The 20915-nt window shown below is 33.4% G+C and overlaps 1 protein-coding gene across 1 annotated transcript in view; it reads right to left on the reverse strand.

Annotated features, from left to right (window-relative positions):
• Positions 1-8231, reverse strand: part of FBXO8 (F-box protein 8) — a 31419-nt gene extending 23188 nt beyond the window's left edge. The window contains exons 1-3 of the mRNA XM_063664295.1: positions 8106-8231; positions 3545-3881; positions 172-298 (exon numbers count right to left, since the gene is read on the reverse strand). Coding sequence (XP_063520365.1) covers positions 172-298; positions 3545-3881; positions 8106-8121 — 480 coding nt within the window. The 5' untranslated portion in view covers positions 8122-8231. The remainder of the gene's footprint in view (positions 1-171; positions 299-3544; positions 3882-8105) is intronic.
• Between the last annotated feature and the right edge of the window lie 12684 nt (positions 8232-20915).

Consider the following 20915-nt stretch of genomic DNA (forward strand, 5'->3'; position numbering starts at 1 on the left):
GCGAAGAAAAATGACTATGTCACATAGCAATAGTTTAAAATATTGGTTTTTTCAGTGATTAAAAAAGCTTGTTCAATGACTTTATTTTCCCTGCTAGCTTATGATATTGGAAAGCTGCAGCAAGATAGTAATAAAGGTCACTGGATACAAATATTCAAGTTCTTCACTAACCTCATCTGGGTTGGCATTAAAGGTGAGGCTGCCTTCATCCAGCTGCATATACAATTTTCTAAAAGAAAATCCTAAAGGTGGGTTCTTATTGTATATGGAACAGTGACCCCAAGTGGATTTGCACAACCTGTAAAATCAGAGAAAATGAGACAAGAAAACATTACTACATTTAATTTCGTAAGTTAAATATGCATATACATGCAAAAATAGTAACATGAAATAAGATTGAATTTTATAGTTCTAAAGTTTAAAATTTTTAAGTTTGTAATTGTTTTCTATTTGTTTACTAGAGTATGACAGATGCTTTAAATTTAGCAATTTTGACAGCATCTAATAAATGTGAGTTATAAAGATTAATATTCATGAGTACTATCTGAAGTTAAACATAAACTATTCATAATAATAGTAATAATAGCTAACATTTACTGAGTACTTACTAGATGTCAGACTCTATTTTAAGTATTTTAATTGGATTAGCCTGCCTAATCTTCACAACAATCCTATGACGTTGGTGATACAGATAAGAAACACAGAGACAAAACAGTTGCCCAAGATCATAGGGCTAATATGTACAGATGCAGGATTTCAACCCAATGAGTAATCCACAGCTTGCAATTATTAACCAAGAATCTAAATAGGGTTTATTAACTAACCTATGTGCTCTATTGTGAAATAAAACTAAATGAGAGGAAAAGAATGCTGGGAAGGGAAACAACTTTTGTTTTTCAAATAATACATGTTACAACAGACAAATTAAATATAGAAATTGTTTGTAATGCCACAACTTGAATACATTCATCAAGCTGTGATGTTAAACATAGCTGTTTTTAAGATACTGCTTCAAAAACACTGGTTCTTTACTATCAGAGCGATATATGATTGTTTAGAAATTCTATAAAACCTAAAATACTAACAGTTCATATCTCAAAACACTGCAGATTGGGATAGTTTCTAACTCTTCACAGAGGCAATAGCTACTGGTTATTTGAAAGTTAACGTTTTATCTTATTATAGTGCCTGGAAACTCTGGATATCTACCAAAAAGCCTTAAATATAAATGCATTATTCTAGAGAAACAGAGAATACTGAAATTATATTCTGATACAATTGTGATGAGTCTTTGTCTCAAAATTGTCTGATTTGTTGTGTATTCAAAAACACCTGCTACTTGTTGAGACAAACGAAACTGTTTACTTTCTTTTATTCATTATTAATTTCTGCCTCAGATTTCCTTCTTTTAATAAACACACAAAGTGCAGAGCAACAAGAAAAAGTTACTGTCTGAGCATATAACATCAAAAATTGTGAGGACAAGGGGGTAAAATATCTAATTTAACATGAGACTACCCTCTTAGTAGTTGATTTATACTGCTGCATTATTTTTACCCACCAAATGAAATCACTGACTCAAAACTGTAAGTATAAAAAATTGTTTAGAATATTATCAATATTTTTTCAGTCTTATTAATCTAGTCCCAATAAAACTCAAAACTAGAGTTGTATTACTAAGCTTTGTGAAAACCAGAGAACTTCACAACATCAATGAGTATTCAATACATCCAAAGTTGAAATTAAAACTAAGCCAGCCTTTAATTTCAAATAGAAGCAATTTATTATTAAGGAAAAAATCCAAGTATTATAAAAATAGTCATAATTATGGCAAATATTTCTTTCACAAATGAAAAATTCAGATTTAAACCCCAAATGAAGAATACATTCTGGTTGACTTCAGGTAAGACTAGAAATTAAACTTTTTAAAAAAGTTCAAATAAACAGAAATTAAGTTAGTAAGGAATACTAAAATGTAGAAAAGAGATTATAAAGAATGAGCCAGTTTAAAAGTACTTTCATTTCCTCTTCTATTCACGTGATTAAAAAATTAATAACTTATTTATTTTAAAGACTCCTCATTAATAGAATTTCCTCTCACATAGTACTTTCACTATGTCAAATGAATAAAAGAATAACAAGATATGATATTGATGATTTTTATCTATTTAGAGGTTGAGAAATGACCTATATAACTTGTACTAGAACTGTGTGACATCAGAAAGTCTAACTTAGGAATGGCATTACTGAAAATATATTTTGACTAAAGTTTGTAATTTATTAAGTCTCTCAATTAGATTTCTAGTTTGAAATTATATGAAGTCTTAAAAAGATATTTGTTTCTAGTTATATTCTATATTTTTATAAAGACCTATTTCAAGATAATAAGACAAATAAACTTTGGTAAAGGATGCTAGAAGGTCTGAGATCCAATGATTCCATGTTTGGTAATATTTTTAGGCCAAAAAATCATGTACCTATACTTTTTGTTAAAGTATATGATGCTATTTAAGGAGTAACTTAGGTTCAATAAAACAGATTCTATTCCAGCAAATGTTCTTAGATTTGTGGTTTAATTCAAACTAGTACAATGTGGAAATTTATATAATCTACTTTAAGTTCAGCAAGTAAATAAAAACAACTATTTGTCCCCTTGCTTTCTAATATTTGCCTACTTCATTGACATGCTGGTTAGAAAAAAAAAAGCAGATAAAATTTTCACCAGTTAAATTTTATTCTAACAAGCACCTTTGAAAAAATATAGAAATGTAAGGCTCTATATGAAGAAAATTAAAAACAGTAACATTTGAGGACTATTCATTGATTTTGAAGTCTGCCTGTTCTTCAGATGGGATACCTATGGGAAGCAGAAACTACACAGCATGTGAACACTCCAACTTTTAAATTAGAAATCTCACATGTACCATAAAACCTAAAGTATAATAATAATAAAAAAAAAAAAAGAAGATTCAAAAGTACTGATGATGAGAGATACTGCTGAAACCTTATCCTAAATCATGTGGTGGCACCAAATTATACCAACAGTTATTGTATTTTTACCATTGTGAACTCTCAGATAACCAAACAAAAAAGTCAATTTTACCTAAGAATATCCTTGATGAAGCAGGAACCATTAATATTATTAAATTAAGTTATTAATTTAATAAATAATTTTAGTAAATTAAGTTACTAATTTAATAAAATTAATGCCTTGAAAAAAAAAAAAAGAAAAATTCTCACTCCACAACTTTGCGGTATTTTTAGAATAAAGTGAGAGTTTCTGATTTATAATCAACTGACAGCCTGATTGGTAACCTCTCTTCTAACTGTAAAGTTATTATTCTGTTTTCTATTGTCCTCCTTTTCACAAGATCAAATTTGACTGTAATGCTAATTGTCTATTTTTCCAGGTTTTAATAAAAAGCATCTCAAAGTACAAGCCCAAGTTTAAAGGAAATATTTTGTAATATACATTATAAAAAGAACATTTAAGCATGATTATGTTTAGAGATACCTGAATTCAACATTGGTGGGTTTAACTTACCCTTGCCAGAGAAGTTCATCATTCGCAAGGTCCTGCCAAACACATGAAGCCAAGCAAAGGTCAGTTGCATTCAGGTAGGACAAGATGGTAAAACTTAGCTCAGGAGGCAACATTTCCAAATTAATGAATCCTTCCTGTTCTTTTGATTTCCTTGCCTTCAAAAGATGATATATGTCAATGCCTCCTTGGACTTGTTTACGATGATTGGTGTTAGAAATGTTGCTCGCAGCCATTCTCCTGCTCTGCTCTCTGGTGAGGTAGCCTTGCTCACTGTAGCCTTCTTGTTGTAGCTGCTGGTTTCTGACCACTCTCCACAACCCTTGACCCATCTGCAAGCCTGGGAAAAAAACAGAATGTAATAAGGGTGACATTTTAAAAGTAACCCATTTTTCCCAGTGGTATAACAGATCTGACATGAAGCATTCATTTATCAAAATTAAAACTTCTCATTAAAACCTACTAAAACCAGAAGTATATTACTAAGAATAGCTGGAAAATTATAAGTGCAAATTTTGATAGACAAAGTTTCAGAATTACTTGGTTCAATCATCACCTTTATCCCAGTTTGCTAACTACTTTTAAAGTCCATATGTGACATAATCATTTTTCACGTGGTAAGATTTAAAAGTTACCGATGTCCTTAATACTCTTACAAATTATAATTATGTGGACTTATGGGCCAGTATTAAATACAGCTCTGATCAGAGCACAGACTTCAGTTAAAGGCCTCCAGACCCTGCTTTTTATCACAATTCAGTCTAAGCTAAGCTAGCTCCTTTTAACCAAACTCCCAGATGCGTAACAGCTGGGAAACAGGCTTTTAGTTTAATTCTTGCCAGTCTACACTTACATTGTAGACTGTAATAAAATGTAACATAGGCCCTGAAGTCTAATTCAGAAACCTTATAAATTAGACACCTAGAACTCCATGACAAATAGCTCAGTAACAGTAGACTATTTAGTTTTGTTGTTGCCTTAAATTAAAAATTGTAATTTAGAGAAATTTTCTAATTCTTCTCCACAAATCCCTATGGATTCTTCAGAAGTACCTGGGAAAAGACACCAGAAGAAGGTGTGCTCTAGTCTCCCCACTACCATCTGACCTCCCACCAGAGCATTCTACATTTGTCTGTCACATATATTGACTTCCTCATGTACAAATGTATTAGAAAATTCCTAGATCTAGATTTGGCATTGCCTTTAAATAGCTTTTCTGGAGCAAATAAAGTCATTCAGAACAACTAAATCGGAGTTCTTAATGAATACAAATAATTACTTTCATGATCTCTTTTTCAAACAAAATACTTGTGTTTTATCAACTCAAGTTGACTACTAATGCCTGTGTGTTTCAAAAACTTGGAAAAAATACTGACTTTCCCATAAAATCATTAAAATAGTCAAATAACTTTTATAGCATGACCTGAACTTAAAATATGTTGCTTTAATTAACTGTTTACAATAAGTACTAACAAAAACAAAAGCAAAAACCCCAAAAGACAAAAAAAAAAACCAACAACAGTGACTAGATAATCTTTTAATTAGAAATAATTTGAAAATTGAGTGGAACTTCAAAGAATGTCAAAGATTGTTGTTGATTAAAACAGAAAAAATAGTGGGGAGACTAGAGCATGCCTTCTTCTGGTGTCTTTTCCCAGGTACTTCTGAAGAATCCATAGGGATTTTATTTTAGTATTTAAAAAGGTATGATCCACGCATTTATTTACTAAGCCATTGGCTATTATTTGGGTAATGGACACTAAATTCAGCCATTTGTTGATTAAAACAGAAAAAATAGTCCAGGATAATTTTTAATTCTTCCCCCGCCTTATATTGCACTGCTTGGAATCCCAGCAGCTTAAGCTATAAAGGTATGGTGGGGAGGTACAAAGAGAAGAAACATATTAATAATTTTAAAATGTAGGCATATTTGTTTTTGAAAAGGCGGCACAAAAGATAACCCTTCTCTCCCTACTACACACAACACCATGGTATTTTTTCCTAAATCAGTGGTTAAGCTATACAAATATAATTCTTTAAAAAATACAGAATATCAGGAAATTAAAAAGACAAGCCACAGACCAGGAGAAAATCTTTGCAAAACACATATATGATAAAAAGACTGTGCATCCGAAATATGTGAAGAACTCTTAAACCTCAGCAGTAAGAAAATAATCCACTTTAAAAAATGAGCAAAAGATCTGAATAGACACCTCACCAAAGAAAATATACAAATGGCAAATAAGCACATGAAAAGATGCTCAACATCATATGTCGTGAGGGAAGTGAAAATAACATAACTATGAGATACTACTACACACCCATTAAAAGAGTATATCTGAAACAGTGACAATACCAAATGCTGGCAAGGATGTAGGAATGCAAAATGATACAACCACTTTGGAAGATAGGTAGTTTCTTTAAAAATTAAACATACTTTGTATGATTCAGCATTAGCTGAATCATTTACCTAAATAAAAGCTTTTTATTTAGGTATTTACCTAATTAAAAGCTTATGTCCACACCGAAACCTACATATGAATGTTTAAAGCAGTTTTGGTAATTAATTTTCAAATCCTGTAAGCAACTACGATGTACTTCATTATGCAAATGTATAAATAAGCTGTGGTACAGTATATCTATACAATGGGAAATTATTTAGCACTAAAAAGAAATGAGCTATCAAGCAATGAGAAGACATGGAGGAAACTTAAGTGCCTATTATTAATGTTAAGTAAAAGAAGCAAATCTAAAAAAGTTCTTTACTGTATGATTCTAAGATATTCTGGAAAAGGCAAAACTATGGAGACAGTAGAAATGATTAATGTACAAAAAATAGAGAATGTCAACAAAAAATTATAAGTACAAGTTTTATATTTGTTTAAATGTACCATGTCACATTACAACATTAAGTACAACTTAATTTTGACACAAATTGAACATTTTAAGTCTACTAATAATAAAGAAAAGTATTTTATTTTCACCATTGTTATTCCTCTATTTAACTTAGCAAGAAAATATCTAGAAATCACATTAATTGCTGAGCTCACCTAGCACAGCTGTTATTTTAAATAATTACATTTATTCTTCTCTTTTGTTTTTGTACCACTAAAGGTAAATTATCAAACATGGTAACTGCAGTATCTGAAGTCTCAATATTTAAAACATTTATTAACAATTTCAGTCTATTTTCCTACAGAATCTTTCTAGCGGCATATGGTTAAGCAGCTGTTGCTACTCTTAGGCCTGTTGCTAGGGAACAAAGAATCAGGGTGATTTCCCTAGGCTCTGGACTTCAATGGGGATCACTTAAATTGAACACACTGGATAATATGATTTAGAAAGCATCCGGCAGGTAGAAAGAGGTAAAGCCAGCAGCTGGTTCTTTAAAAAATAATAATAATAATAATGGGGAGGTTGGAGGGTTGAGGCTCATGTATACATAGCTCAGACAAAGAAAACTGCAAAATTATACCTTATTTTCTGTATTCCTACTGCTAAACAACACTGAAAATTGTCCCCTTGGGACTTTCATTTCCCTTTAAAGCAGTTCTTGATCCTGGATAAAAACACAGTAATGATAAAGCACTCTGAGAAAGAGTAACATCATGAGTTTAGCATTTGGAGAAAGAAAAGGGAGTCTGTAGCATTCTGCCCCCATTCTCTATCTTCCTTAGCATAATAGGGATGTGAAACACGGGTGTAACTGTCAGAAAAGCTTTAAAACTCTCAAAATGACATAACATCCATTGTATGAGTTGTAAAGCAAGTCATGGAGGGAGTATAGTGGTATGGGTTTTGAAGTCAGACAGACCTGGGTTTAAATCCTGACTTTATTAGTTCTTACTTGCAGGACTCTAGGAAAGTTACTTGACTACTCTGAGCTTTAGTTTCTTCATGTACAATGCAAAAAATAATAATGATAAAAATATCTATAGCTCAAAAAGCTATTGTGTTAAGTAAGATAATGTACATAAAGTTAATTTCATGGCTAACAGTTAACTAACAGTCAATACCTTAGATATTACTTTGACAAGCATATTTTTATCAAGTGAAAATAAGCACTTTCATAAAGCTCATTTAATGATACTTCAACTGTTCTGATGTCCTGCCTGTTGAATAAGCTTATTTGTTCATGTTGCTACTTGCACAGCTTTGTAGGGCCTCTACACACAATTTGCCTCCTTTAGTTATTTCATATTTTGACCATGTTTTTATGTTTTTTCTTCTTGTAAATGTAGTTCTTTTATATCAATGACCCAGCAACAACAACAAAAAACTCTAGAAAACAAAAAAGGCTGTGTTGTCTTTCCCAGAAAATTTTAAAACTCAGCATGCCTGAGGATAGTGCCAATAGCAGTGTCATGAAATAGGTCTTTGTGTTATTGTTAATAATCTGTCAAGATGTGGCTAGGTATGGTGACTCATGTCTGTAATCCCAGCACTTTTCGAGAAGCTGAGGAAGAAGGACTGCTTGAGACCAAGAGTTCAAGACCAGACTGGGCAACATAGACCCCGTTTCTACAAAATACAAAAAAAGTTAGCTAGGTGCGATGGTGCATACCTGTAGTCCTATCCATTCAGGAGTCTGAGGCAGGAAGATCACTTGAGCTCAGGAGTTTGAGGTTATAGTGAGCTATGATCACACCACTGCACTCCAGCCTGAGTGACAGAGTGAGACCCTGCCTCTAAAAAAAATTAAAATTAAAAATTAAAAGAAAATAAACTGTCAACACTAGCTCTAAAAGAGATGTAGAAAATGATGCAGTTTCATGCTGGGTTCTTCCATGATTTCAAACTCTCGAAAATAGTGTTTAGACTGAACCAATTAAAACTTAATTTCAAAGTATAAAGTTTTCAGATTTGTCTTAAAAGTTTTAATAATATCTTCGTATAAAGATTTTAAAACTGAAACATAATATTATAAAAGATATATTACTGTCCTGTCACTTGCAGCAATTGTTAGGTAAAATAAAATTCAGCTGCAATGTGGAATAACTGAATATGCAAAAAGTATCAAATTGAAAAAAAATGCAACACAAAAGAAGTTTTTGTATTTGAAATCACTAGTTTTAGTGTAAATATGGATTTTGTGATGAAACTACAGCTTTATTTGTTCACTCAAAATCGGTGGAAAAAACAGATACTTATTTCTTTGAAAAAATATTTACTCTTCTAAGAGCATAATTAGTCTATGTTAGTCTATCCCATATAGAAATAAAAGAAACACGGTTGCTTCTTGTTATTCATGGCAATTATGTTCTTTAAAGTTTCCGCAAACACTGAATTAGCAATACTGAACCATTGTTCCTAGGGAATTACAAGGTTAGGTTACTGTAAGCCTCTATTCACAATATTTTCATTAACTGATCAATATATAACCTTATTTTATGTGTGTTTCTGCTGAAAGACATTTAATATATATTGCTAATTCATTAACTGTGAACTCATGGCCAACAGCACTATAACTCAGGCTTGAATGAGGCTTATCTAACATGTATTTTCTCCATAAGGCACAACACTTAGGAAAACTAGATAACACTTCTGCGCTAGGCTTGGGGGCCACTTTTTTTTTTTTTTTTTTTGAGATGGAGTCTCGCTGTGTCGCCCAAGCTGGAGTGCAGGGGCGTGATCTCGGCTCACTGCAAGCTCCGCCTCCCAGTTTCCCGCCATTCTCCTGACTCAGCCTCCCGAGTAGCTGGGACTATAGGCGCCCACCACCACGCCCGGCTAGTTTTTTGTATTTTTAGTAGAGATGGGGTTTCACCGTGTTAGCCAGGATGGTCTCCATCTCCTGACCTCGTGATCCGCCCACCTTGGCCTCTCTAAGTGCTAGGATTACAGGCGTGAGCCACCGCGCCCGGCCGGGGGCAGTTTTAAACACTAAAATCACCAAGAAAAAGCATGTGGGAAATGTGGCATTAAATAAGCCACAAAAAGGACACTTGTTTATAATGACAGCTAAGATAAGAAGGCAAAGCCTTGCCTTCAACTTCAGCTGCGAATGTGCACCTTGAACAACACATTTTTTTTCAGCTCTTGTGCATGTTTGCTAAAGGCGGCAGAAGCACCAGGCGTACTCCTTTGGGAGATACAAATAAATGTTAGTGAGTAGGTAAATTCACAAATACAAAATTATAAATAATGAAGATCAACTGTAATTAATACAATTCAAGGTGTCCCATGCCTTTTCTTCCAAATTTGAATTTATTTTGTTCAAAGCTTCTTTATCATGTTGAGAGGATCTATAGAATTCTTTCTAAGGAGCTTCAAAATGAAACCAAACATATTTTTTCTTGGTCTACAAACACAGAAACATAACTTCATTATTTATCATCTGACAGAAGTAAACAAAAATTTCATAATTACTTAGGTCACAGAGAGAAATTATGCTACAAAAAAATTCTCCGTAAGATCTCAAAGTTGAAACTCTTCCTTTCCAAGGAAACAAAAACAAAAAAAAATGGGGGAAGAAAACCCCAAAGCAATCACAACTGTACATTTTCTCCTTATTTTTCAGAATGGTAATAAAATGCGGCCAGGAGTGGTGGCTCATGCCTGTAATCTCAGCACTTTGGGAGGCCGAGGCAGGCAGATCACTTGAGGTCAGGAGTTCCAGACTGGCCTGTCCAACATGGCGAACCTCGTCTCCACTAAAAATACACAAATTAGCCTGGCATTGTGGTGCATGCTCGTAATCCCAGCTACTGGGAAGGCTGAGGCAGGAGAATCACTTGAACCCGGGAGGCAGAGGTTGCAGTGAGCCGAGAATGTGGCACTCCAGCCTGGGCAACAGAGTGAGACTCTTGTCTCAAAAAAAAAAAAAAGAATGGTAATAAAATGAATACTTACAACTGAAGATTTAGATACTATTTAGTAAACTTAAATTGATAATTTCCAGAGAATGATTAGCACAAAATAAATCAGAACTCCTTTATAAATTGGATGAAGCATCAAATGAAGCAACAGCCAAATAGGCAAACGAATATGATCCCAGAATTTCTACTCCCTGAAATTATGCAAATATGACTATCAATTAATTATAACTATTTTAATACAGCAGTCAACTAATGCTCCTTGTGTCTCAGAGCTATTATATACTGTTTTGGTTTAAGGATAAAATATTCATGTTCAATTCTGTACCACCTGCAAATATACTCAGGGAGCATGGTAGTAAACAGGAAACTTAGAAGACTGACACGAATGGCTACTGAATGGCTACTGAATGTGGACTGGCAACCAAACTGTGCGACCTTGAACACTCAGTGGTATTGTGTATAAACATGTCACATTAGCCGAGACAGAGCTATTTTATTAAATTAATCTCATGTATAAGAATTTCATATTTTGGTTTATTATCATAGCTCACATTTCAAACTTAACTTTCTGTTCCTAAAGTCTTATGCTGCTGTGGCACAGTAGCTGGGAAGACATAAATGGAAAGTAACATGATTTTAGGAAGAGTCCAGCATTATTTAAAAATAATGCCTTTGAGAGGTATTTATCTAGAAGACTGCATAAAGTTTCCTACTTAGCTAAAGGTCCTTTTATAGAGCAAACAGCCACTATCACCCCTATATGATCTGTTGTCCTCCCACCTGATAACATTTCAGTAAAGTTATATCTAGGATTACTAAACATATATGGTGTTTTTCTTTCTACAAAAGCTCTTTTGGTATTACATAGCTTAAATTTAATATGCTAAACTTCAAGTTCATTTTTATTCATGCTCATGTCTTAGGAATAGTTTTTTTTTTTTTTTTTTTTTTTTGAGATTTAGTCTTGTCTTGTTCCCCAGCTGGAGTGCAATGGCGCGATCTCAGCTCACTGCAACCTCCACCTCCCAGGTTCAAGCGATTCTCCTGTCTCAGCCTCCCGAGTAGCTGGGATTACAGGTGCCTGCCACCACGCCTGGCTAATTTTTGTATTTTTAGTAGAGACGGAGTTTCACCATGTTGGCCAAGATGGTCTACGAACTCCTGACCTCAGGTGATCCGCCCGCCTCGGCCTCCCAGGAATAGGTTTTAAACTAATATTGGGATAAGTATAAATGGTAGGGTATCATCTCATGACCATGATTTGCAATTGTAAGATATCAATTGGACAGGAAACAGAAGAAACAATTTTTGAACTCACTTTTGAAACAATCTTTTAAGGAACTTTTTCGGAAAAAACCTCAACCTTGGTTGTATTCTTGTAAGATGGAGCACATATATTTATCACCTCTCTCTCCCATAAAATGACAGAGAAAAAAAAGGCAGAAACTACAACTAAAAGAAAATGAAAACAGGACATTCATGAACATGAGATTTCAACATATTTCTGCAACATGAAAAGTAGAAGGAGGAGTGGCTACTAACGAAGCCATGTAGAGAAAGACAGAGGATAGCCTGCAATCATATGGAGAGAGAAGCAGAAGCTTATGTACCTTGCAGAAGCCTCAAGAGGCTTGGGAGTCCAAAACATAGGATAAGGAAGAGAGAAATTCAGAGTCAAATGAGCAAAAGAATCAGGATATTAACATCTCTGGGTCACTGTTTCCTTCCCTACACGATAACAATAAAAATATCCCCCTTGTATGATTTTTATGAGAATTAAATGAAATAATGTGCATATGTATATGTAACAATGGACCACAACCTCTCCCCTCAAAACACATACATCACATATCTAGAATGCTTAGGTATGTACCCCAACCCCTTTCCCTCACTCAGGCAAAATGAAGAAGCATTTTTGCTAAAGAAATTGAATGACATTAGAGAAAAACTCCCTGCCACCACCCTCCTTATATTTACAATCGGCCCAGCACAATGGCTGTCAAACCAATCACCTCAACGGAAGAAATATGGTGCACAAATCTATAAGTCACTTCTTATTGCCTCAAAGATCCAATGTTCAAGCATTAAAATGTGGCTGAAACACTTGCATAGCAATTACTTGATTTATTTTTCCTGATTTCATCTGGTAACTGGTCAATAAAAGTTAATTTTAATCTTAATTTAAATAGATATAATTATAAAATCTTATATACATTACATATTTGGGGGATTTACCTATAGGAGGTACTCATCAACGTTCTGCTATACACGAATATGGTGAAAAGGTGCATCTTCTTCTCAACTTGTACCTTTCCAGTTTACTTGGGACCCCCTTAGGGGCTACCAAGAAACTCCTAAGGCAGTGTTTCTTAAACTTGGATTATGAGTGTTCAGTGAACTAATAGCAAAACAAAAGCAATGGGATAATGTCAAAGGGACATTAGGAGCTAATTTGAAGGAGGCTCCTATTGGCCAAACCTGGAACATCAAAATAAAAATGACAGTAATGAATTAATTGTTCCTTAGTATTTGCAGTAGACTGGTTCCAGGATCACCCCCTCATGTCACCTCCCCCAGATACCAAAATCCATGAATGCAATAGCAAAGACTTGGAACCAACCCAAATGTCCAACAATGATAGACTGGATTAAGAAAATGTGGCACATATACACCATGGAATACTATGCAGCCATAAAAAATGATGAGTTCATGTCCTTTGTAGGGACATGAATGAAACTGGAAATCATCATTCTCAGTAAACTATCACAAGAACAAAAAACCAAACACCGTATATTCTCACTCATAGGTGGGAACTGAACAATGAGAACACATGGACACAGGAAGGGGAACATGACACTTCGGGGACTGTTGTGGGGTGTGGGGACGGGGGAGGGATAGCATTGGGAGATATACCTAATGCTAGATGACGAGTTAATGGGTGCAGCGCACCAGCATGGCACATGTATACATATGTAACTTACCTGCACATTGCTCACATGTAACATAAAACCTAAAGTATAATAATAATAATAATAATAATTTAAAAAATTAAAAAAAAAATCCATGAATGCTCAAGTCCCTTGTATAAAATGGCATAGTATACATCCTCCTGTATACTTTAAATCATCTCTAGATTACTTATAACATCCGATAAGATGTAAATGCTATGTAAATAGTTGTTATACTGTATTCTAAAATTTGTATTATTATTTATTGTTGTATTGTTACTTTCTATTTTTTTCCAAATAGTTTCAATTGTGGTTGGATGACACTGGATGCAGATCCACAAATACTGAAGACCAACTGTATAATCCATTACATAAAAAAAGAATCTGTGAGTCTACACTGATGATGATCAATAAAAACATAAAGGAGAAGAAAAGCTCTTTTTTAGAGTAGAATTCTAATTAAAGAAGATAGAAAGAATAATGTAGTTAGAAAAATTATCATTTTACCATCAGAGAAAAAATAATTTAGCCAAGAATTATCAATGGATGTTGCTGAATCTGGAGTTTGACAAAGAATGGAATACTTACAGAATCCCAAATTATCTTCCCACATATCAGTCATTAATTGCAAGAAAAAATTAAGAAATAAGACAAAACCTTAACCAAATGATGAAAATTAACATTTACAAATAAGAGGCAAATGCACATCACGTGCCTCTAGATGTGATGCCCTGAGGACACAACATCATTATATAGTATTCCAGCCAAAAATCCATAATCTGAATTTAATAGGGAATATCAGAGAAACTCAAAAGGCAGTCTGTAAAATAACAGAATATTTTCCTTCAAAAACACCAATGCCAGGCTGGGAATGGTGGCTCATGCCTCTAATCTCAGTGCTTTGCGAGAGCAAGGCCGAGAGGATTGCTTGAGGACAGCCCGGGCAACATAGCGAGACCCTGTCTCTATAAAAAATTAAAAATTAGATGAGTGTGATGGCATGTGCCTGTAGCCCTAGCTAGTTAGGCGGCTGAGGCAGGATGATCACTTGAAGCCAGGAATTGGAGGTTCCAGTGAACTAAGATTATACTACTGCACTTCAACCAGAGTGATGGAGCAAAACTCTGTTCCTAAAAAATAAATCAATAATACCAACGTCACAAAAGTAAAAAAAAAAAAAAAGAAAAGGAAAATGGTGGAAGAACAGTTTTGGATCAAAGGAGGCTAAAAACAATACCACCGAAATGCAGTATGTCAACAGGATTGGGAAAAAATTGCTATGTCACACATTATTGAGATAAATAAGAAACTAGATATATGGGCTGAAGATTGGATAAAAATATGGTATCATAGTATCAATGTTAAATTTCCTAAACTTGATAGCTGTGAAATAGCTATACAGAAGTATATTCTCGTTCTTAGGGAACACACACTGAAGTGTGATGGTGTGATGTATGCAACCTACTCCAAAATGGTTCAGCAAAACAGTGACGTCTATGTCTACACAGACGGAACAATAAGGTGAAGTGGCAAAACACTAAAAATTTGTAAACCTGGCTAAAATGTATTCAAGGGTTATTTTTATTCCTCTAACAATCTTTTTTGTAACTACAAATCTCCTAGTTGTGGAATCCAGGCATGTAAATTTGAAAAAGATGTGTGTTTGAGTTTATGTACTCAGTTTAAGAATTATTACCTTAGGGCTCAGTGTAATACAGACTGAAGACCATTACTAAAGAGATAAATACTCAGCATCATAGTATAAGAGTAGCAGGAAACCTACTATCAAAGAAAACATCAAAATATTTAGTAGGAATTATTTTTGCCATTTTTGATAAGAATTTCCTATTTTAAAGGGCAGAGACATTTTTTATTCTAACAAAGTAGAATAAAAAATCCCTTTAATTATTTCTTGTGTGTGGAGATTTAAGCCTTAGAATGAATTCTTGGCTCTGTCCCCTCCTTTGGTACATAATATTATGCATATACATTTATTTATATAATGTTTAATAATATAAATATTAAGCAATATTATTTTGTGCTATAACCCATTAATATGTACTCTGTGCCAAACACTCTAAGTCTGTTATATATTATCTCATTTTAGTCCTCACAACAACCAATAGGTAGGTGTTATTATCCTAATTTTACAGCAAAGGAAATAGTGGTCCAGAGAGGTTAAGCAAATTTGCCTGAGAAGTCAAAGCTGGAAAAATGGAAGATTTAGGATTCAAACTCAGGTCTATCTGAGTCCAAAGCTTTTATTCTTAACCACAAACCATATTCCCAGAACTGCTGGAGCCCATGGATGACAAAGGCAATTTACCATCTGTTTCTTCATCACTGGTTCTCATCTCTTTTTACCTCGTCACTGTTTATTACCTCCATCGTTGCTCCCAGCTGCAGCTGCTCTTTCAGGCTACTGCTGTTCTTGTGGAAAGCACACAGGCTTTGATGTGAAAAAAGATCAGGATCAAACCCCAACACGGAATCTGATTAGCCTATGATCTCTGATCCTCATTCTTCTCATTAGTAAAATAACGGATAATAATTCTTATTCCATGGGACTCAGTGGGGATAACATTTACACAACTTAACCCATAGTAGGTAGTTTACAATAAAAGGTAGTTTTGTACTCATCCCTCTCACCCTCTTTAAATGATAACTATTATTTTGGTTCTTTCATTTCAAATACACCTGATAACTGTGAATTAATTACCTGAGTAGTCATAATCCTGGTCCTGAATTTTATTAATTTGGGATCTGTGAAATTTGGAGAGATGCCATTTACATAGCAAGGCCATAGTTCCAACATGCACTAGTTTCAGTTAACATGGTAAAATGCAAAATGATGACTGTAAGTACTAAAATAAGGAACTGACTCCACAAAATAGGTTACATGAATAAACCCAGTATCAAACACAGTGCCTTGGCATATAAAGTGCTCAGAAAATATTTGTTGAATGAATAAACGATTGGTAAACACTGATTTTTAAAAAAATGAGTTAGATGAACCTTGACCTAAACCTTACACCTTTTACAAAAGCTAACTCAAAATGGACCATAGACTTAAACGTAAAACACAAAACTATAAAAATTTTAGAAAAATACATAGAAGGAAATCTTTGGGGTCTAAGGCTAGGCAAAGAATTCCCAGACTTATATCAAAAAGATGATCATGAAAGTAAAAATTGATCGAATTCATCAAAATAAAAAATTTTTGCTCTTTGAAAGTCTATATTTGGAAGATGAAAGGAAAGCCTACAGATTGAGAGAAAATATTTGTAAACCACATATCTGATGGACGAGTATCTAGAATATATAAACAACTCTCAAAACAATAGTAAACAAAAACCAAACAATCCAATATAAAAATGGGCAAAAGATATGAACATACGTTTCACGAAAGAGGATATACAAATGGCAAATAAGCACATGGTAAGATGGTCAACATTATTAGCCAGGAGAGAGGTGGGTACAGTTATAAAAGCGCAGTGTGAGAGATCCCTGTGGTGTTACAACTATTTACTATCTTGACTATGGTGTTGGATATGCGAACTGGCACAGAACTTCACACACACACATATGTACACTGAGTAAAAATAAAACTAGGGGAATATGAGTAAGATAGAGGGATTGTATCAATGTCAAAATCCTGGTTTTGATAGTATATTATAGTTAGAAAACTATTACCAATCAGAGAAACTAGGTAAAGTGTACAAGGGATCACTCTCTATTTCTTGAGACTGCATGTACATCTACAATGATCTTAAAAAATCATAGAAGGATGGAAAAAAAAACAAAAAAAGTTTAAAAAAGGATAGGCAACTGCACATTTAAAATGAATGAATTTTATTGTATGTAAATGATACCTTAATAAAGATGTTTTATAAAAAGGAATTAGAAACTCTAATGAATGCTTTAAAGAGGGTGAGCAAAGACATGGGAAGTCTAGTATCATTTCACAAATAGTAACTATTTTAGATTTTAGGAATCCAACTAATTGTGAAAAATCTACAACCTATGAATCATCTCTCACTTCAGGTAAATTCGAATACATATAGATCAAAAGAAGATGGAATTAAGGAATACAAATCCTTATAGACACAAATCCTAAAATGATGTTTTGACCACTTACGTAGGATATATAAACAACAGAGTAAGGTACAAATGCAAAAAGGATCGATATTTGCGTAACTCTTAGTCTAATAAAAAAGACAATGTAAATATAAAATACATTAATTAGAAAATTGGTATAATTACTTAAAAACAAAGTAATAAGCCATATGAATTAATTTGGATTGCTACAAATATTATATTTCTAATATCTGTAGAAAAATGCTTCTACTTATTAAAATACATTAAAGTCGGTAAATTTTATTTAGAATCTCCTAAATTCTTATATGCCCTTGTTTCCATTAAAATAACAATAGCAATATTAACAGTAATACTTTTATTACATATTGACCAAATATTTATTTGACAGAGCCAACTTTTTTTGTTTTGAGTTGGAGTCTTGCTCTGTTGCCCAGGCTGGAGTGCAGTGGCACAATCTCGGCTCCCTGCAACCTCTGCCTCCTGGGTTCAAGCGATTCTCCTGCCTCAGTCTCCCGAGTAGCTGGGACTACAGGCGCGCACCACCACACCTGGCTAATTTTTGTATTTTTAGTAGAGACGGAGTTTCACTATATTGGCCAGGCTGGTCTTGAACTCCTGACTATGTGATCCACCTGCCTCGGCCTCCCAGAATGCTGGGATTACAGGCATGAGCCACTGTGCCTGGCTGACAGAGCCAATTTTTTAAAAAAATTTAAATGTATTTAGATCTTTTTTTTGTTTTTTGTTTTTGTTTTGAGATGGAGTCTCGCTCTGTCAACAGACTGGAGTGCAGTGGCGTGTAGATCTTTTGGTTTTTAAAAATTAATTTGTCCACTTTCAGTTTTATTATGCTAATTTCAGCATAAATAAATAAAACCGAAATCTCTAAAGTGGGCTATATACTATAATCTCTGCTTTACAGTAATGTAGGAGTTTTTTGACACTACTACTGTGAAGGATGAATTTAAAGATGGAGCTCCAATTACGCTGTAACTTGCTGTGTGACCTTAGGTATTTCAAACAAGGTTCTGATCTTTTGTTTCCTATAAAATGGGGGAAATCATTCCTATCTATTTTACAGGGTGGCTATGAGCCTTAACTAAGAGAATGTATATAAAAGCATCTTTTAATTGGTAAAGCAGTATGTAGTTTCTGAAACAGCTATATTGTTCTGACATAATTTTGGATGTATTGTTTTTTAAAGTAGCAGTTTTAGTCTAAACAAGTCTGTTACAACAGCATAAAAGAGCTTCCACTTAAAAGCAGTACAAACTATGGATTAACTACAAATAATTACACAGATTATACATTTATTAAAATTTATAAGAACAATAATATTTTCTATACTTTTTAACTTCTAGAAGATCGTTACATTTCTAAAAGAGATGGTATTTTTGACTACTATGTTTTGTTTCCTATTCAAAATAGTAGACTATTTCTTAAAAAAACTAAAATACAAGTTTTATTAATATTTTGTATCTAATATAAAGTCTATCTGTAAAATATTAAGCAGCTTTAATCAAACTATCTCTCTGTAACAAGTTAAAGTAGTATTTATTAAGAAAAAGGTAACTACTGCTTTTAATAATTTCATGGCACTAAGCACTCAAATGGCACATGCTGTGCAGACAATAAGTAATGAAGAATGGTTTATATACTATTTGGGCATATAAAATCTACACAGGGAAAGATGGCAAGAATAGAAAGGAGTCCGGAGGTCTCAAAAAAGCATTCTGCTTTAAGTACTTTTGTTTGAAGCAAACCAATTCCATAAAGCTTTTACGGAGCAAACAGTGTTAAATCATTGGTATGTAATGACTGACATATGAATAGCCTCATTTAAATACACATTATAAATGTCATTTTTCTTCAGTATTTCTTAGTTGTCTAAATAGTGGAATTTATAAGTAAATGTCCTGTCTCAGATAAAGGTTTAAAATGTGTGCTACAACAGTTATCTCTAAAATACAAATTCTAAAGATAAGGAAATCCACTTACATGTTTTTATAAATTTTCAATGCTTTTAAGTAAAAAGTAGCAACTCTATTTTTGGTTACTTTAGGTTTTAAAAATCTTTAAGTGATATCATGTGATATTATTCAATAGCATAAGAACATGGGAGAGTCTATGAGAAAATATTTTCTGAAACATTTTGAATCAAATCAGGAGCCTAGCATTTATTTCTTCACTTCCAAAAGAATAGACCACCAAAGAAGTTTAGAACAGACTGCGTAGAGAAATTTTTTAAAAAAGAAAAAAACCCTGATAACCAATCACATCCCTAAAATTTAAAGGCAACAAATGTAGAGAAATGAAGGAAGAGTAGGTCCACAAGAAGGTCTTTCTAAGGAGAAAAGGGAAATAGCTAAGTACTAAGAGGTCACAAGGTACATTGAACACATAAAAAGCCCCCACTCATTAAATTTAAAGATCTGGTCCTGCAAGAGCAGTTTTTGTTACTAAAAGGCATACCATTTGCAGGTTTTGGGTTTTTTTTAATGCAAAAAGATTTACAATATTACTTTGTTTCCTGAAGGTTTTTTTCCTGTTAATTTTATTCTATAAAAAGTTTTACCAAAATGGCAACTAAATAAATGTAAAAATTAAGATGTGTTATTTAAATGCAACCAAAAATCTAAGAATTTTAGGCTTATTCAATTTCTGTGGTTTGTTTTTCAAGAAATGTTCCATTGTCCAACTATTTGAAACTTTAAATAAAATAAATGTATCATACTTCTCACTAGCATTATTTTTAATTATATGGTTCTTACTTAATTGTATCACTATTTACTTAACATGGCTGTAATCAGCTGTAGTCATGGTAGCATATCCTAACCCACCTTCTCAGTATACACATACTCACCTGCCCACTAACCACAAAGGCCATTGCTATGAGTGCTATGGTATTAAAAACCAAAACAGAAGTCATAATTCTCACTGAGTTGCTTTTATACAAATAAAACAAGGTATTAAATTAAATGAATATTGAAAGCAGCCAGAAATAGGGGGAAGGTGAGAAATGAGAAAACATTTAATAGTGAAAAGAGACTGATGGAAAGAAAACATGAGTTTGACTCAGTCTCCTTCCTTAGCTAGTAGTGAGCATCAGGCAAGTTACTAAAATTTTGAGGTCTCAGTTTCCTCCCCTGTAAAATAAGGGTTTTGAAACTGGTGTTCCCTAAGGTCTTTTTTAGCTATAAAATTCCATGGTTCCAAGAGTAATTAGACAAGAAAAAAAGTAAAGACATCCAAATTGGAAAGAAAGCAGTAAAATCCTTTGTAGTTACCCTAAAGATTCTACCAAAAACTTAGAACTAATAAATCCGTTCAGCAAAGTAGAAAGACATAAAGTCAAGACACAGAAATAAGTTGTATTTCTATACACTTACAATAAACAATCTGAAAAGGAAATTAAGAAAATAATACCAACTACAACAGCATCAAAAAGAATAAAATACTTAGGAATTAACGAAGTAGGTAAAAGCTTCTGGAATGAAAGCTACAAAACAC

Source organism: Pongo pygmaeus, chromosome 3 (genome assembly GCF_028885625.2).
Source record: "Pongo pygmaeus isolate AG05252 chromosome 3, NHGRI_mPonPyg2-v2.0_pri, whole genome shotgun sequence".
Classification (NCBI taxonomy): domain Eukaryota; kingdom Metazoa; phylum Chordata; class Mammalia; order Primates; family Hominidae; genus Pongo; species Pongo pygmaeus.